Here is a 19,161-nt window from a genome sequence, read left to right as displayed (position 1 = left end):
AGTTCGGCTCGAAACATCCAATGGGACGCCGCCCAGCGCGGCGGCTGGGGCGGGGCAGGTCAGAGCTCGACCGGAAGCCGGTTGCCTCTGGGACCGGAAGGTCTGCCCTAGAACGCCAAAGCTGCTGCTGCAGCGTTTGCGTGGGGTGAAAGGATTGCGGAGGCGGCGAGTGCGTAACGAGGCAAGGCATCTGCAAGGTGCGGGGTCTTGTTATATCTGTCTCTTCTCTCAGGGACGTCCCGTAGGTCTGAGCCGGCCAACCCTCCTCTCTGCCGCTTACCAACTTCACTGCGATTTGGTTATCTAAGAAATCCTAGTCGTTCTCGGACTATGTCCTGTTCCGTCCTCAACTTCAGCTTCTCAGGGATGCCTCACAGCATCTTTTCTGTCTGCATTGTTCCCATACGCAGTTCCCATACACTGGTCAGGGTTGGTATAACCCAATGGATTGCCGTTTTCTTCTGTGTAACACCAGCTTCCAGAAGCATTACAAAAGTAGTAATGTAAGATGAATGCCTTTTCTTAATACTATAGGTGACTCACTTGGCCATGGTTTAAAATAAGTTATAAAGAGACTAATGTGAAAACTGTGTGGCACCAGAAATTAAAAAAAAAAAACAAATCTGCCTTATCAGACATCAGAATTACTAAAAGACCTTTAATCGAAGCAGTGTGTTCAGAACTCGAAGACAATAAATACAACAGAAAATACTAGGTGCCAAACTGATCTGAATATATGGGGACCTATATGAAAGGGAAGCATTTCAACTTAGTGTAAAATAGGTGGTGCTAGTAGAAACTGTCTATTCTGGGAAAAAACTAAGACTCCTCTACATTTAAAAAAGTGGAATTTAATAACCAATGAAAGAACACTTATGAGAACATTAAGTTTAATATTCAAGCAAAACAGGAAACATTCCCTAAAGTATAAACCTGTGTGACTATTTTTTAAAAAATTTTAAAAACTATTAATAATTATTCAAATATTTTCCTTTCATCATTGTAAACAAAGAGAAGTGTTTAATTCATTTTGTAAAAGTAAAGCAGCGGATAGTGTGGATCCTATTTTAAAATTTGTTTAAAAGTTCAGCACTAAAGATAATATGATTTATTTTGTGGTAAAAGTATGCATTCAAGTTTAGAATAAATTATATGATTAAAAGCAATACAAAAAACAGTATTAATAAAGTCAAACAAGACATAAACTGGAAAAAAATTGTCAAAAGCCAGATAAAGAATTAGATATTTCCAAATACAAAGAACTCCTACCAACTAACAGAAGACAAAGGCAAAGACTATGAAGTCAGTCCACAAAGTAGAGAAATTAACTGGTCATTAACATTTGAAAAGCTGCTTAGCCATTTTTAAAATAGTTTGGCAGTCACTCAGAATGTTAACATAGAATTACCATGTGATCCAGCAATTCCATTCCTAGGATAAACCCAAGAGAAATGAAAACTGTCCACATGAAAACTTGTACATGAATAGCAACATTATTTATAGTGGTCGAAACATAGAAACAACCCGGATGTCTATCAACTGATGATTGATGAATGGATAAACAAGATGTAGTATATCCATATAATGGATTGTTACTCAGCAATAAAAAAGGAATGAAGTACAAACACATGGTACAACATGGATTTACCAAACGGAAAGTGACTGCTAATGGGTGCAGGGCTTGTTTTTGGGGTGATGAAAATATTCTGGAATTAGTGATGTTTGTACACATTGTGAATCATATTAAAAGCCACTTAATTATACACTTTAATTTTTAAGTTATAGTTGCCATTCAATAATAGTTTCAAGTTTACAGTATAGTGGTTAGATATTTATATAACTTAGGAACTAATTCCCCTAATAAGTCTGGCACTCACACGGCACCATACATATTTATTATATTATTGACTATAATATAATAAATATTATATTATTGACTATACTGTACTTTACACCTCCCTGACTGTTTTGTGCCTGCCAAATTATACCTCTTAATCCCTTTATCATTTTTGCCCAGCTTCCCAACCCCCTCCCATTCTGGCACCCATCAGTCTCTGTACCTACAAGTTTGTTTCTGTCTCTATTGTTTGTTTATTATTATTTTTTTGATTCCACACGTAAGTGAAATCATATAGTATTTGTCTTTATGACATCTGTATGACATTTTAGCATAATACCCTCCAAAAGTCCATCCATTGGGATAATCCTAGGGATTGCCTTATTCCTCTTGTTTTAAAGTCTATTTGCCTTAATATAAATATTGCTACCCCAGTTTTTTGTCATGTCCATTTGCATGAAATAGCTTTTTCCTTCTCATTGATAGCCTTGCTGGGTAGAATGATTTTGGTTGTCATTACTCTGACAATTTAATGCCAGTCCTTCTGGCCAACAAAGTTTCCATTGGGAAATTAGCTGACACTCTCATGGGAGTTCCCTTTTAGGTAACTAACTGCTTTTCTCTTACTGCTTTTTAAGATTCTCTCTTTGTCTTTAACTTTTGGCATTTTAATTGTAATGTGTCTTGGCGTGGGCCTCTCGGTTCATCTTTTTTTGGGACTCTGCACTTCCTGGACTTGTGTGTCTATTTCCTTTTTCTGGTTAGGGAAGTTTTCAGTCATTATTTCTTCAAACAGATTTTCAGTCTTTTGCTCTTTTTCTTCTCTTTATGATGTAAATGTTTTTACACTTGTTGACCTAGAAGTCCCTTAAACTATCTTCATTTTTTAAAATTCTTTTTTCTTTTTCCTATTTCTATCAGGCTTTCTGCTACCTTGTCTTCCAAACCGCTGCTTTCATTCTCTGCTTCATCTAATTGGTTGTTGATTCCTTCTAATGTATTCTTCATTTTAGTTATTGTATTCATTTCTGACTGGTTCTTTTTTATGGTTTCTATCTCTTTGTGTAAGTTCTCACTGAGTTTAAGTATTCTTCCCTTAAGTTCATTGAGTATCCTTGCGATCAGTGTTTTGAACTCTGTCTCTGGTAGTTTGGTTGCCTCTTTTTTTTTCTGGAGTTTTGCTTTTTTTCCTATCATATGGGACATGTTTCTTTGTTCCTTCACTTTGGCTGCCTCCCTTTGTGTATTTCTATGTATTAGGTAGATTTGCTGCATTTTTCAGTCTTGGCAGGGTTGCCCTGTGTAGTAGATGTCCTGTGGGGCCTAGTGGTGCAGACTCCCTGTTCACCTGGGCTGGGTGCTCCAGGGGTGTATTTTGTGTGGGGTGTGTGTACCCTTCTTTTGTAGTTGAGCCTTACTTGCCATTGGCATGTAAGTGGGTGGGATTGACCTGGCCATGAGGACTGGCTATGACTATAGTGGATGAGCTGTAGTGTAGGGGTGACCCTACAAAGTGGGTTTTGCTGTAGCAGGGCTCTGGTGCTTGCTGAATCCACCCTTTGGTATGTTATTTGTGGAGCTAATTGGGTGGTGCTCTGGTATGGCCTGAAGCTGGCTACTGGGTGCATTGGTTCTGGATCGTCTTGGGAGGTGCTTTGTTGCAGGCCCAGATCAGCTACTGCCTATGTTCAGCCCAGGGCCACCTGGTAGGAGCTACAAAGTGATCTGTGGTTAGTAACTGCCTGTGCTGGACTTGGAGGGGCCTGGGAGAAGCTGCAAACCGAGGCCCACTGCCACTAGTGTGGGGGGATGCTTAGCAAGAGGTGCGGGGCATGCCAAGTCCAGCTACTGCTTATTTGGGGTTTATGGACCTTTGAAAGATTTTAGGAAAGTCTGAAGTACAGGACAACTATTGAAAGAATTTTAGACTGATATGCAGGTTGGGTAGGTTCTTAGAGGATCACCAGGGTGGAGCAAACTTGATGGAGACTCAAATTTGGCACTTGCCTGCACCTGTAGGCTATGTGTGGCGAGGTCTCAGCAAGGGAACAATAGCCCCTGCCTGCTGGCTGTGTGGGGAGAGGGCTCAACAAAGGAAAAATGGTACCTGCCAGCAGTTTAGTCCTGGAGAACGCTGTTCCTCCTTGCCCTGAAGCCAGACAATTCAGCTCCTCCCTGTATGTTCCTGGTTCTTTCTGAGCTCCCGCCCCAGTGCTGGAGCTCTGAGTGAGTGAATCTGTCAGTAAGTCCCTGCACAGGCCCTTTAAGAGGAGTACCTGGGACTTCAGGAGCCTTCTGTCTCAGCCGGACTGAATCCCCACTGAGTTTTACAGCTAGATGTGAGAAATCTGCTTCATGGTGCTGGTGGCCTGGGCTGGAGAGCTTGCGGTGGGGCTGGGACCTTTTGCTCCTCAGTGGGACCTCCAAGCCCAGATATCCCTCCAGATTCTTAACTGCCACACTGATTGTGGGACCAGCCACTTTGTGTCCCTGCCTCTTCAACCAGACTTGCCATGGCTTCTTTATATATCCTTAGAATAGGAGTCTGTTCAGTTAGTCTTTAGTTAGTTCTCAAGAGTGATTGTTTTATAATTTATAGTTTAGTTGTTATTTTGATGTGGTCATGGGAGGGGGTGAGCACAGTATTTACCTACTCTGCCATCTTGACAGGAAGTCCTATACACTTTGAAAGGGTGAATTTCATGTGTGTGAATTGTATCGCAATAAAATAACCACCAGATAGGGAAAATTTTATTTTCAAGATACAAATGTTTAGTATCTAAAATATTTATGAAGAAAGTACTAGAAACATCCAAGTTCAACACCTAGATTCTACATAGTAAATTACTCACAGGAGCTGTAGCATTTCTATAGAATGAAGCAAAAAGTAGAAAGTCACATGGAAAAATTCACAGCCTCACTAAATGGTAATACAATAAAACACAAGTAAAACCTCATTATCTCTCTGTTAAATTAGCAAAAAAAAAATTTTAATGTCAAACATTGCTTTGGACATAAAACATTTTTAAATCATTCTGGAGGATTGTATGGCCAGCTACAGCAAGTGTTATCAAATAATTCACATTCCGGAACCATTTTAGGAATAACAGGAGAAAAAATACATGTATGGGGAGGTGGTTAAAAATATACATGAAGCTGTTCATGAAAAGTTTATAGCAAAGGAGAATGGGGAGTAACAAATGACCAACCATAGGGAACAGCTAAGCATGTATGCTGTGTCAGTATGTGGATTATGCATATAGAACAAAGCTCCATGAAGACAGCAAAGCTTTTGTTTCATGCTCTGGTCACAACCATGGAGAATCTGAGTCCAACCTAGGCTCTAGTGTGAAAATGTAGAAAGAGGAGTTGAGGTAAGAGGAGTTTGGATTTTAATGTCCATTTGATTCTTTTTGTCTTATATCCCTTCTCTTTACATTAGATCTCTTTAAATGGAGGATGACAGAGGGAACATTTGTGAACCAGAGCACCTAATTTTCTACAGGACCATGCATTTTGAGATACAGATCAGGATAGAATTTGACACTTAGAATATGTGTGAAATGTTTTTCCACCAGCCCCATCTCTTTCAAGGTGTTGAGTAGGGAAATGGGATCTCATAGCAAACAAGTGACAACAAATGGATTTATGATCAAACTTTCTAAGCAATTTATTTATGAAGTTCAGAACCATTAAGAACCAGTTTATTAATCGAGATACAAAAATAGTTTATAACAATCCAGTCTGCTTGTTTCTCTTTCTAAACTTCCAAAGTCCTCAAGACAGGGGAGGCTAGAATCAGGGGACACATCCTTGCTGTGAGGTCCTAAAGGAAAATGAGGGTGGGATCTTGGCCTGAGGAGCATCTTAGGGTACTAATTCATATACAAGAATTTATTTAGCAATAGTCATATACTTCCTACTCTGAAAAACATGGCATGTCATCAGTACATATATTCTCTTCACTCTTGGTTTACCGTTATTTTTGTACCTAATTTTGTACTTCTGCAGTAGCAGAATTCCATAGCTCCTGGGGACACAGGGACTGTTCTCTTATTCATTATATTCCCCGTAACACCCAGAACCCAGTATGTGTTCAGTAATGACTGTAGAATGTATGAATTCAAAATACAAGGCTGGGAGTTGGAAGAGAGATGCAAAGCATTGGGCATTCAGTGAGGCCCCTGGCAACCTACTGGACAGATGGTAAGAGGTTCCGTGTTCTTCCCTCCATTATGTGTCCCAGGGCTGAAAATAGGTTGAAGGGGCCCAGAGAAAGAGAAGCTGGTGAATGTGTAGATGTGGGATTTGGCTGTTACATTGTAAAAGGAAATTTCTCCAGCCTGGTAGTCCAGGAAGATGCCCACACACCTGGGGGGCTCCCTCATCTGCAGGCGCGTTGGGGGAAAGGTGGATGCCTGGTACTCATTTCGCTTCATCATCATCATCACCCAGTAGCCATTCTCTGGCGACAAAGTGATGCTCCCCTTTCTGTTTACGGATGTTTTACAGATGCCCAGGATCCATCCTGTCTTGTCTCCCACATCCACTTCCCAGTAATGGCAGCCAGAGAAGAAGCTCGGAGAGCCCAGGGTGATGATACAGCTATCAAATCTTTCCGGACTGTCAGGCAGATAGTTCCACTTGTTTCCAAGTCTCACACTCTTCAGGTCATCAGAGAAGATGAGATTGGGGTGGGCAGTTTCTACATCCAGAATCACATTAACTTGCAGAGAGAATTAGAATACATATTTAGGGTCCATGGGTACCAACCCCACAGGTTCTCCCCACCCCCAGGAAACATGGACAGGGCTGTTCTTCTGGAACACAGGGGACAGCATAGGGACCCATCAGGCCAAGGCCACTTGCCTTGATCTGGGCACTTACCAGCATGCGCCTGAGCACCAATCAGTTTGGGAACTGCAGAGAAAAAGGAGATGGGAAAAAATCCTGAGCATTCCTGTTTGGCAGGCTAAATCTACCCTGGTCCCCACAGCAAGGAAAGACAAGGGACCCCCATGCTCAGGACCCTGATTCTTCTGCTTGTATATAACCCCATTCATCCCAGGGACTTAGGCCTGCATTAGAGACTCTGTGGTCATGGTCTGATATATTGAGCTAGCCAAGTGAGTCTGGCACAGAGCTTGTGAGGGCCAGTCATGACCTTTCTCTTACCTTTGTTACGGGTGTTTTTCTCTCTTCTAAACAATGCCCAGAAATCAGTAGTACAAGGGGATATCACAATAATGCCTACTCAGCACATGTAACTACCATCATACTTACCACTGAAAGTTTCCATTTCTGAACGCAGGTTTTCTAAAAGGGGAAGGAGAACTAGGGTTAAGTCACCAGCTAGGAAGATATCAGGAAGAGGCTAAAAACAGAGTCAGAATGCCATGAGAGGTGGTGAAGGAATGCCTGGGGGCTCTGAGCTACATGGATTCAGGGCGGAAGTTAGCAGGTGCCTCCCATCTTCCTCCAAGCCCACCTACCTGAGAAATGCTTCATACTCTTCTCCACAAACTCTGATTTCTGGTAGAGCAGGTGTACATTTTCTTTCACCTCTGGAAGGGTGGCCCATGGCTTAGGGGTAGTCACCATCTTGGCCCTAGAGACAGAAGACTGTTGTCCAGAGAGGGCTGGAGCATGGAAGCGGACCAAGCTTCCATGAGCTGGAGGGGAGGTACAGCCTACATAGGGCATACCCAGCCCAGCCTTGGCTTCGCAAAGAAAGTCCTCCCTGGACTTCAAGCTCTAAACACTGGTCCTCAACTTTGGCTATGGGTTTGCATCACCTGGGGCATTTTGAAAAAACACTGATATTAAAGCAACAATGAGTTTTAATAATGACCTTAAAATGATGCTGATATTGAAATGCTCAGCCCAGAATTATCTATGTCAAATTAATTACACTTCCCTATTTTCTTTCTATTGAAGTAAAAATGATAATAGATGAAAAAAAAAAACCCACAATGAGATACCACTTCACACCCACCCATTAGGGTGGCTATTTTTAAGGAAAATGTGTAGAGATTGAAACTCTTGTGTATTGCTGGTGGAAATGTAAAATGATACAGACCCTGTGGAAAATAGTATGGTGGTTTCTCAAAAAAAAAGAAACATAATTACCATATGATGGAGCAATTCCATTTCTGAATATATACCCCCCAAAATTAAAGCAGAGACTAAAACAGATGTATCTACACCAATATTCATAGCAACATTCATCATTCAAAATAGCCAAAAGGTGGAAGCAATTCAAGTGTCTACTGATGGGTGCAATGGATAAACAAAATTTGATATATACATACAATGGAATATTATTCAGCTTTAAAAAAGAATGAAATTCGGACACATGCTACAACGTGGATGAAGCTTGAGGACATTATGCTAAGTGAAACAAGCCAGATGAAAGCACAAATATTTTGATTCCACTTATTAGAGTATAAGTAGTTAAGAGTAGTCACATTCACAAGACAGAAAGTAGAGTGATAGTTGCCAGGGGCTGGGGAAGGGCGAAATGAAGAATTGTTTAATGGTATGAAATTTGCATTTGGGAAGATGAAAAAGTTCTGGAGATGGATGGTGGTGATTATTGCACGATAAGGTGAATGTACTTAATGCCACTGAATGTACACTTAAACATGCTTAAAATGGTGAATTTAATGTTATGTATATTTTACCACCACACCAAAAAAAAAAAAAAAGCCTTTAAAAATTATTTCCTGGGTTGCTCTCCTGAAGATTCAGATTTAATTTATTTGCCAGGTCCTGGAGGTCAGGATTCTGTAAAGCTCCTGGGGTGATTATATCCAGCCTCCTACCTCTGCTCCCTCCCTCTGCCTTGCTAGGCTTAGCAGACCTACTCCTGGAAAGTGCTTCCCTTCCTGAGGCCACAGCACTTCTGCAGAAAAAGTTTTTATGAGGTGAATTGCATGAGACTCATTCTATCAGGGAGGTTTCTTACGAAGCCACCATGAGCACAGCAGGCTGTGTTCATTCTTTCCAATCTTCAGCCCCATGCTATCCCTCCTGATGGCACTGCCGTTTTCCCTACACAGATCCAGAAAGTCCTTAGGTAAGCTGTAGGAGATGGAAGGAGCCCAGGGAGGAGTGTCACACCCAGGGTTTGGGAGCATCTTCCTTCTATAATTGCCTCCCTAATGCCTCCTAAAGGACATCCAAGGGAATAGCAGGGGACCTCTCAGTACCTGTACAGGGTGACTCCGATGTCCTAGGAGAGAAAAGAGAAAAGCTCTCCATTACCAGTCTCCTATGGGCTGCACTGACCACTGGCCTCTCTTCTTGGGCTCTCAGCTGCAGGGTGTTAACACAACTGGGACACCTCTCCCCAATTCTAATTCTAATTATTTGAGGTGGCAGCCCAGCTGGGCCCTGCAACAGAACTGCACCCAAGCTCTGCTGCTTTCTTCTGGGAGATTCCAGGAGATACCCTGGATTCTGGGCTACCTGAGGCTCCTCGGAGCTCATCAAAGGGGTCTGGGCACAAGAGGCATTGCAAGCCACCAAGACCAATTTCCACCCATGGCCAAAGGGCCTCACCCGGTGGCTTGGGCAGAGCTGAAGGTTGTGGGAGCCCATGTCATTCTGCTGGGCACAGCAGCCAGGCAAGGCCCGGTCCAGCCACACTCACCTGCATAAGCTCCCATTCTGACTGGCACTGCTTGGCCTCCAGCTCCTCAATCGGCTCATTCAGAAGGGCGATGTCCCTGGACACTTGGTTGTCATATGTCTCCCAGACTTGGCCAATGGTCTGGCCCAGATCCTCCAGCCAGGCCACAAAGAGCTGCTCTTGCTGCTTCAGAAACTGATACAACTGCTCCAACTGGTACCGGACTTTCTGCTTCTGGGTCTCAATTAGTTTCTGGGAACAAGATAGGGAGGTATAGGGGTATCTGTGGTAAAGTGGATGTGTATGTCCAGGAATCCTCAGAATCCTACCCCCTGGAGGTGGACAATTCAGTCTCTTGGAGGCCTGAATTCCAGAGCAGGAGGCAAAATGGGCCAGAATCATCCTCAACAGCTTAGGGTAGAAGGGATCGACTCTTGAAAAATGCCCTAAAACTTTGTGTTATGAATTAGATTTTATTCACTCCAACATTCATATGTTAAAGTCTTAGCTCCCCAGAACCTGAGAATGTGATCTTATTTGGAAACAGGGTCTTTTCAGATGTCATTAGTTAAGATGAGCTCATATTGGGGTGGGGCAGGCCACTGGAGTGAGGACAGTGGGGTACAGACACACAGAGAGAACACCATGTGAAGAGACACAGGGGAAAGATGGACATCTACAAGGAGAGGAGCCTGGAACATGTTCTTCCCTCACGGTCCTCAGAAAGAACCAACCCTGCAAAAACCTTGAAATCAGACTTCTAGCCTCCAGAACTGTGAGAAAATAAATTTCTGTGGTTTAAGCTGCTTAGCTGGTGGTACTGTGATATGGCAGCCACAGGACACTAAGATACCTAGTATTACCTTCTTCCTTCCTTGAAAACCACCGTGAGGATGACATACCTGGAGTCATAAATGGACAAGATTATCACCACCAAAGTCTCCAGGAGGGAAACTTCATTCCGCTCCCTGTCTGCATCCTCCGCAAAGTGTTGGCATGCAGAAGGTTCTCAGTATGGCTCTGAATGACAGTGGTCAGTTTATTTATTTGAATATAAGTGAACTCGACTTACACTACCAATGCACACTGGTCAACTATTAGCTCTTCTATATCTCTGTTTCTCATTATCACTAGGAAGCTTCTTAATCAAGGGCACCTCTTCCTTCCTCCAAGGAGTGAGAGGGCCCTTCAGATCCGCTAAGACTGAACTTGAGAAATCTCATCAATTTTGGCTCAAAAGGACAGCATTAACTTTAGTTATTTTGAACCAGAAACATCTCACCTTTTGTTGTTGATGATGATAACTGACTTTTTTTTTAAGGACAGGTCAGTTGTCTGGTTCAGTGGCCTATATTCTAAAATTGTGTGATGATTTTGCTCATAATTGAATTCAGGCTAAGCATTTGGGCAAGAATACCATATATTTAATGCTGTGGTCTTTCTAGCACATCCCATGAGGAGGCAAAGAATGTCCAGTTTGTCCATCATCATTATTACGATACTAGGATTGGTCACATAGTTAAGGAGGGGTCTATTAGATCTCTCCATTGTAAATATACATTATTTCTTTTATAATTATTAAGTAATTCATGGAGTGGTACTTTGAGAGTGTGTAAATATCCTGTACTCTACTGATCTTCTAAAAATGTTAGCATTTGTTGATGATTCACATCAGTGTCAGTTGTTATACTGGTGTTTGTATAATGGAAATTTCTAATTCAATTATTCTTCTATACTTGTTTCAGTTAGCATTCTGCTGTAAAGAGAGCTTTTCCTTCCCTTTTCCTATAATTAAATTTTTTTTTTGGTTACTGAAAGGAGAAGTAGTTCTGAAAACAGCATCTTGTTTCTACAGGGACCTGTGTTGCTATGAGTTTCTTAGGGAAGGCAGGACCCTCTTGTCTCCCTAGGTTTCCCTGAGCAGCCCAGGCTCCTGACTCATCCCCCTCAGGGACATCTCTGACCTCTGATCCATCCACAAGTTCTAAGCCACCTGGGATTATAAGAAAGAGTTTTCATTTTACTACAATTTGGAGTTACCCAAAAGTCAGATGCCTAGGCCAATGTCACCTCCTCTCATTCTGTCCCTTTTTATTTTCACTGTTTCCCACTGTGGTGAGATGGGTTCCAATAGGAATTTGGAACCCAGGGAGGGACTCGGGATCCAACCAACAGAAATGTATCAGACAAATCAAGGCTCTGTCGGGTGGGTGCCTTAACTTGCAGGGAAAATGGAAGTAACTCATGAATCCAAAGAGACTGGACACCAGCTTGACAGAAGAAGGCCAGTAATCTGTACTTACTGAAATCTGTGGCATTGCAAAACCACAGTTTTAAAGAAAATGTCTACTTTAGCCATTTGAATTTTAAAAATCAATATGGTTTTTGTAAAAAAATAAAATAGACAACAACAACAATGATAAAAACAATACAGAGGAGTATTTAACGTTGAATCCCATCCATCAGTGACAGACACTGGCATTAGTTCCTCTAAACCATTTTGTGGTATGAGAAAAAACAACAGTATCCTTGGAGATGTGGTTAGGCCTCCTCTGCAGGGACAGGCTTATCCTTTACCTCCCCCACTTCCAAGAGCAGGCGATTCTAAATATGTGATCAGCTCTGCTTCCTTATCAACCTCAGGGACCCTTGTTCACTCTATGTCCCCTCCTTCCTTCTGCAGTGGTGAGCCCAGGCAAGGTTCAGCCATAGAATGCCCTTGGCTTTACCAGGTAGTTTGCTGTGTCCTTATCCCCCTGAAGTTTCTGCTCCTCTCCATATTTTTTCAACTCTTTCAGATGCTCCAGTTGCTTCTGAATTTGCTCCTGGAAAAAGAACACTTGTTGAAGCTTAAATTTGGCTCCTGCCACCTTTAGCTGATGCCAGCTCTAGGAGGGAAAATATGCTTTGGGGAGTAAAGCTGAGGATGCTGTAGCCAAGAGGACAGGGAGGGTACCCAGGGAAAAGGAAGAATGAATCCATCATACCAAAGGAAGCAGAGCCAAGAGAGAGATTTCTAATGACCTGTAAGTACCTGGATTCAGCTATACCTGAAGCTAGATTCTGTTGGACCTCTGAGTTACATAAGCTGGTAAATTCTCTCTTTGCTGACCTGATTTGTATTGTGATTTTGCCATTTACAGCTCAAGAATGCTAGCTCAGGCACCAACCTCACAGTATCATTGGAAAATGAAGCAAGTGTGTCTAAATGCCCAGCAGGGAAGGGCCCCCAGTCAGGAAGGCTTACCTTGTATTCCAGGGCAGCCTCCTCAATGGGACGCACCTGATGGCCTCGGTGCTCTTGACTCAGGCTGCAGATGAGGCAGATAGTCTCTCCGTGGTCTTCACAGAAGAGCAGCCGGAGCTGCTTCATGTGACGCTCACATTGTGGCAGGGGCTCCCAAGCTCTCAAGCTAGCCATCTGCAGGCCCTCCTGCTGCTTGCAGTGTCCAGAATGCTTCTCTGAGAGTGAGGCCTGGCACTTGGGGCAGCTAGGTGAGTGAACACCTGAGACCTTGGGATCCCTAGAAGCAATGGAGCAGCTGCAGGAATCATGTGTACAGGTCCCATCAACTAGGTCTCCTTGGGCACAGCAAAGGGTACACACAGCCTCGTCCTGTGGCCTCCCTGGGGATATAGGAGTGGAAAAATCTGAATGACAAACCCAGGGTTTTAAAAGGAGTGATGCAAAAGCACAGCAGAGAGAGCATGTGCCTGGGACAGATGAGTTCTCTGTTAGACTGCAGCCACCTCCTAGGTTGTCCTCCCCTAATTCCCCTCCAGCAAGGCCCTCCAACAATTCCCCTCCAACAAGCCTCTGTGACTGAGGGCCAAGGGCTAGATCTCATGACAGTCCTAAAGAAAGGTCTTTTGCTATAGATTCTATGCCTTCCTTCAGCACATACACTGATCTAGCAGGTGATATAAAGATAACAAAACATTCTGACCGATGTTTGCTTTGCCACTTAAAACCACTCAGTCTGCTCATGACTCATGAAGGGATTCTCCAGGGACAGTGACTGGTTTATAGCTGGACTCCCAGCCTGTAGTAGAGTCCTTGGCACATGGTAAGCTTTTGAGAAGTATGTTGAATGAAGGCACAGATGGACCACTTCTCACACCCAGGTTCAGGAAGCATTAAATAAAAGTAAATAAAGGAAGTTCTTAAGACTGAAGGGTATAACCCACCATGATGATGTACAGCTATGACTATCTGTGCCCCAAGACCATAGCATAGCTTTATAAAGCAGAAATGACAAAAGATACAAGAATAGAAACATATTCAATTCATTGGTGCCCTCCCACTTCCTCTTTCAGAGGGTCCCAGGAATTTATATCCTGTGAGACTTCAAGGGTCCCCCAATAACCATTCTTCACTCCTACCCTTGTAATAGAATTGATTGCTGTTCATATGACTGCTTCTCCCCTGCCCCCCCCCAAAAAAAAAACTACATTTCTCAGCCTCCCTTTCAGTTAGATATGGTTATTTGACTATATTCTGGCAAAAGGGATATAAAGGGAGTTCTCATGATCAATTTCTAGAAACTTTTGGAAACCTTCCCTAAGTAATACTATTCTCCTTTGTCCATCTATCCTGCTGCCTGGAATGAGGGTGCCACCATCTGAGATCATGAATTTGAAAGCAAACTCAGTGGGGCAGAAAAACAGCAGAAGCCTGGGTTCCTGGCCTATGGAGCGCCACATCTGTCTGGATCACCTGTGCAACATTCATGTGAAAGGGGAACAAATTTCTACCTTATATCAGTTACTGTTATTATAGTGTTTCTGTCACTCACAATCCAACATAATCCTAATTTCTGCCTCCTTAGTAAAAGAGACCTAGGATTTTAGCCAACAGCTCTCCTCTTTGCCCAGAGAGAGGCAAATGGCAGAATTTTGATCCTATGACATGCTGCCATGGGGTTATTGGGAGAAGGAGATACTTTTACCCAGGCTTTCTCAGATGCTCAATCTGGGGTCCATGAAGCCCTAGGAATCTTAAAGAAGAACTTTAAAGTGTTTAAGAACTAACTGAATTGATGTGACATTTTGTGAAGATGTGTACACATAGATTTTGTTTTTCAGGATTCACAGCCTCCAAAAGATTCTCAAAGCATTGGGCACTACAGAGGACACTCAGGGATCTAGTAGTGATATAAATACAGTAGGGATAAAAGGTCACAAGTCTTAAAGATGTCAAGTATTCTGGATTCTGGGGTCCTTTCTTACCTGAAAATAGAAGGATTTCTGGATTTGAAGGCTCATGGAGCACACTGCCTACCACCTCTCCCAAGTTTTGCAGAGTCTCTGGACCCTCAATTCCATTTTTCTCTGAAGGTCCTATAGATTCTGGATGCTCACATGTCTTCTCCTCTTTAGCCAATGATATGTTGGGAAGTGTATTCCTGGGCAGGATCACGCAATGTTCTGAATTCCTAGAGCCTCTCTCTGGAGCCACAGCAGCCCCTACATCCAGAGTAGCCACTTCACTGGGGGTGGCTGTTGAGTCCAGAGTCTCACTTCTTATTTTCTCTTGAGGAAAAAGAATGTCTGGATTGAGGGGTTCTCTCTCTCCTAAAGAAATGGTAAATTCAAGACTTTTGGGTCGTGTTTTTGAAGGTAAATTTGCTTCCGATATCTTGCTTTCTTTTCTCCCCAGGGACCCAGTAGATGACCCACTGGAGAGTCCTTGGAGCCTTCCCGCAGAGCTGGCATTCCTGCGTAGCCTGACACTCGAATTGTTCCCCTTCTCCCCTTGCAGCTTGCTGGGCAATGGACTTCTCTTAGAAGGCAGGATCACACCCTTGGACCCTGGCTTTCCCTGCATATCCAGGCCTTCTGAGCTCTTCTGATCTCTCCGTTTGCCCTGCGGCTTCTTCTGGGTTCCCCTCCCAGCTTCAGGCTGGCTGGCTGGTAGGCTTGTTGCCCCATCACCACTTTGCCGCTGCCTGTCACCTTCTGGGTCATCTAGTATCCTCGGGTTCTTGAAATTATTCTCCCCAGAGGAACAAGACACTTCTGCACAGCTGGTGCCACTGTCTTGTATTGGATCTTCTGAAAAGACAAGGAGACAGACACAATGGCATGAAAATGTTAGGTGCTCAGGGCCAGGGGCTGGGGGAAGGGAGAGGAGAGAGAATAGCCTCAGAAATCAAAGCAGTTTGGAACATTCTAGACAACAGCAGTCAATTATCATTAAATAATAACATACTAATTATTTGCTATCTATTTTTCAAATAGTCTTTTCAAACTTTTTAGGCAGGAGAACTTGTTTCCAATATAAGGATTCCAAAAACACAATTCTTCATACATAAATAAAACCCTAGTTTATTGGTATAAATTTGTGTGCGATTATAGATGTATAAGACTCATAAAATCAATCAATAAAGAAGAATTAACTAGACTTTTGTTGGTGAGTACGCTGTAGTGTATCCAGATATTGAGTTGTAATTTAATAATGGTTATTAACCATTGTTACATCAAAGAAATAATAAACAAACAAACGAATGAATGAATAAATAAATAAATGCTCCGAAGAAACAAAAATGAATTACAATAGTAATCAAGGGGAAGAACAGATGTATTCAGAATGGCAAAATAGTGGTAATAATCATTGAAGCTGGGTGATGAGTACAGAGAGGCCTCTTCATGGTACCCTCTACTTCTGAGTATATTAGAAAATCCATAATTAAACATTTAAAAGAAAGAAAACCTTCCATACAGAAGGGGACAGAACAAAATATGTATCTGTCTCGATCTTGGCATTAGATATAGTTTAAAAAGTATATTTGTCTTGAAGATTTGTAAACAAAAGTGCCCTCTTTTAGGCTTCAGTCCAAATTCATATTATTCATGTAGTCCATGAATGTAGTGCAAATTCAAGAGAGTAATTTCATTTGAAGAAGGTTCTAGGTGGCATTATCCCCCAACAGTTAGGGTGAGCAAATGGACCTTTTGCTGGAAAACTCAACTCAAAGCCAAGCCTCAAAGAATTCCCATACTACTGTATGACATATTGGAAACTTGTTAAGAAAGTAAATCTTAAAGGTTCTCAACCCACTATATGAGAAGAGGGATGTTAGCAGAACCTAATCATTTCACAATATATGTAAGTGAAATCATCATGCTGCATGCCTGACATTTATACAATGATGTATGTTAATTATTTCTCAATAAAGCTGGGAAAAAAGAATTAAGATGTTTGGCAAAAATATTTGAAATCAAGTTATGAAGGACAGTTACAACTTCAGAAACTAATTTATTTATTTTTTCCCCACTTTGGTTTCATGAAGAAAATCCTAAATCATGCAGAAAAGTAAGTGTAAGTGGTAATTTTTTTTTTTAAAAAAACAGCTTGCCTAGAAATTTCAGGGTACTATTTAATTAAACAGAAATGACAGGAAAGGCTTAATTCCAGGTCTATATAAAAAGGGTTTTAAGTACAGCATGAACTATCACACTGGTAGCCTTTGGTATTTTAAAATTTGGTTAATAATACATTTTAATTTGCGTTTGTGACTTTTGTAAGTTAAAAATTAATAACATTTGAATCAAGTATTTGCTGACAGTTTAAAAAAAGAAACTCTGAAATATCTTCCTGGGATATAATTTGAAAACCACTACTCTAATAAAGAAGTGAAGATAACCTGTACTTAGCACCTTAATTTTTGGTTTGAAGATGTTCTTATTAAAATTACTTTAAAGTTATTTAAAACACTTTGCTGTTGGGTTTGTAGGAAAACATATTGCCAAAACTGGCACAAGAACTGGTGAGAAACCCTGAAGCTGCTAGTAACCAGATTTTAAAATAGGAAAAAGTAATTTAAAAATTCTATTCATCAGATTATTCCAGACTCAATTTATGGTTGGTTTAGTTCTATCACTCTTTCAAAGAATAGAGGATTTTTATGTTATTTAAACTATTCTACCACATAGAAACACAGGAAAAGTATTTCTAATGTATTCTTAAAGTAGAAATAGAAGAAAAATTCAAACTCCAAATATTTTTTTTAGGCACACCCCACCCCCCCAAAAAAAAATCTCAAAAAACATCTAACAACAGAAATCAAATAAGTCACATTCTTTGATTATAATATAATAAAGTCAGAAAGTATGGCAAAAGGGTAGCAGAAGAACCAAGAGAAAGAAGGAAAAAAGAAAAAAGATGAAGAAAGGGAGAGGGAGAAAGAAAGAGAAAGAAGGAAGCGAGAGAGGGAGGGAAGGGAGGAAGGGAAAAAAAAGAAAGGAATGAAGTACTCTTGAGAATTTTAAAATGCCTTTGTAAAATGTGTTAAAGAACTCAAAACTGAAATCAGGTGGATAACAATGAGAAGATTACCTATCAACCCTATTAATAAGATTGGTTAGCAGGTCCTTTTTGTTTACCCAGATACTCATCTGTACATAAGCGTTAATCACAAATGAAGTGAGGAATTCCCTACACACAGACATCTAGCTCCTATCTTTACTGATCCTTCCAAGTCAGAATCTCAGCCATCCCTCTTCCCCTTTTTAAGAGCCATCAAGAGACTTAGTTTCATGAATTCAGCTCCAAAGACCAGAGCAGGGAAAAGGACTTGCTTGACCAAAGTCACTAGTGTCATGGTAGACCTGGGACTCCTAACCCCTAAGTCATAGTGCACTAGTCCAAACAGACACTTGCTCTTGTACTTTCCATACAATCCCATAGATAGCCAGCAGTTACAATGGTAGAGAAGGGGGCATGGGGCCCACTTACCTGGGCCAGTCGCCCTGTGGAGTTCTTCTGCCAGGAGGTGCTGGTTGATGGCCTTCAGGACCTGCAGGGTCAGACGCACAGCATACTTTTCCCCATAGTGGGTGACCAGCAGATCGGCCAGCTTCACTGGCCTAGCTGTCTGGAGCTGACTCCTGGGTATCCGGGATGGCACCTTCTCCAGGCTGATGTTCTGTAGCTTGAACTTGAACTTCTCAAAGTCATAGGGCACCAGCTCCTCCAGGGAGTATAATAGATGGTCGCTAGGGGTCTTGGCCATAGTGTTGACTGAGAGAGGCTGGTGCTAGCTATTTGTCTTCTGAGAGGAGAAAAAGCCCTCTGTCCTGGAGTATGAGTGAGAAGAGGCAGCTTGTGAAATAACGGAAAAGGCACAGGAAATGCTCTGCGCTTTGGTGGGAAATGAGGCTATGGGAGTGTCGTTGCTGGCTTGTGTTCTCTTTCTTGCAAATTCAGAGGCTTTTCCAGCTGGGAGATTCCCTGCCACACATGTGGTCCTCTAGTGCCCCGGCTCTCACCTTCAAGGGCTAGACTACAGAGCTGGTAGTAAGTCTGTGAGGGAGGTTCTGGGATTGGATTCCCATCTCTTAATCCTTGAGTAGGCACTCAGATGCTTCCTTCTCTCCTCCTCCCAGGATTTGGGTGTGGGGAGTGGCAGCAGAGCCCCTGGTCCCACTCTGGAGAGGACTATGTCGAGGGTCAGCCCCTTGGCCAACTGTTTTCTGCCAGACCCTTGGGGGGTTTTTATTGACACTCCAGAGCCAATGACAGGGGGAATGGGGGACAGCAAATATACCCCTGCAAGCTTTGCGGTTCCCTGCCCAAGAAGGCAGGCAAGGCCAGAAGGGCACTGTCAGGAGGCAAGCCCTGATATTGCCCCTGTTGATGCAGTTTCATTTGTCCGGTACTTCCAGTAACACAAGGGTCCATAACACCATG

The 19,161-nt window shown here is 42.3% G+C and overlaps 1 protein-coding gene across 2 annotated transcripts; it reads right to left on the bottom strand.

Moving 5' to 3' along the window:
- Positions 1-4,137: 4,137 nt before the first annotated feature.
- Positions 4,138-18,581, bottom strand: MEFV (MEFV innate immuity regulator, pyrin). 2 transcript variants are annotated; one of them, XM_016122280.2, is made up of 10 exons: positions 18,208-18,581; positions 14,700-15,524; positions 12,718-13,097; positions 12,200-12,295; positions 9,492-9,722; positions 9,049-9,071; positions 7,330-7,445; positions 7,121-7,153; positions 6,725-6,757; positions 4,138-6,563 (listed from the first exon to the last, which is right to left on the bottom strand). In XM_016122280.2, exons 1-10 carry the CDS (start codon positions 18,482-18,484, stop codon positions 6,010-6,012), a joined length of 2,568 nt encoding a protein of 855 aa, XP_015977766.2. In that variant the 5' UTR covers positions 18,485-18,581; the 3' UTR covers positions 4,138-6,009. The 2 variants fall into 2 exon arrangements, with proteins under 2 accessions (XP_015977766.2, XP_015977767.2); XM_016122281.2 differs by lacking the exon at positions 12,200-12,295.
- Positions 18,582-19,161: the final 580 nt, after the last annotated feature.

Source organism: Rousettus aegyptiacus, unplaced genomic scaffold, assembly GCF_014176215.1.
Source record: "Rousettus aegyptiacus isolate mRouAeg1 unplaced genomic scaffold, mRouAeg1.p scaffold_m13_p_8, whole genome shotgun sequence".
NCBI classification, from domain to species: domain Eukaryota; kingdom Metazoa; phylum Chordata; class Mammalia; order Chiroptera; family Pteropodidae; genus Rousettus; species Rousettus aegyptiacus.
The sequence above is the reverse complement of the archived record's forward strand: the minus strand, read 5'-3'. Positions and strand labels throughout refer to the sequence as shown.

Bases quoted from the DNA above. Each gene is read 5' to 3' on its own strand.
- MEFV (XM_016122280.2), bottom strand. From the start codon at position 18,484: ATGGCCAAGACCCCTAGCGACCATCTATTATACTCCCTGGAGGAGCTG. The intron at 12,296-12,717 runs GTAAGCCTTCCT...TTCTTTTTCCAG, and splicing joins AGGCTGCCCTGGAATACAAG to GAGCAAATTCAGAAGCAACT. The intron at 7,154-7,329 runs GTAGGTGGGCTT...TTCCCCTTTTAG, and splicing joins GAGTATGAAGCATTTCTCAG to AAAACCTGCGTTCAGAAATG.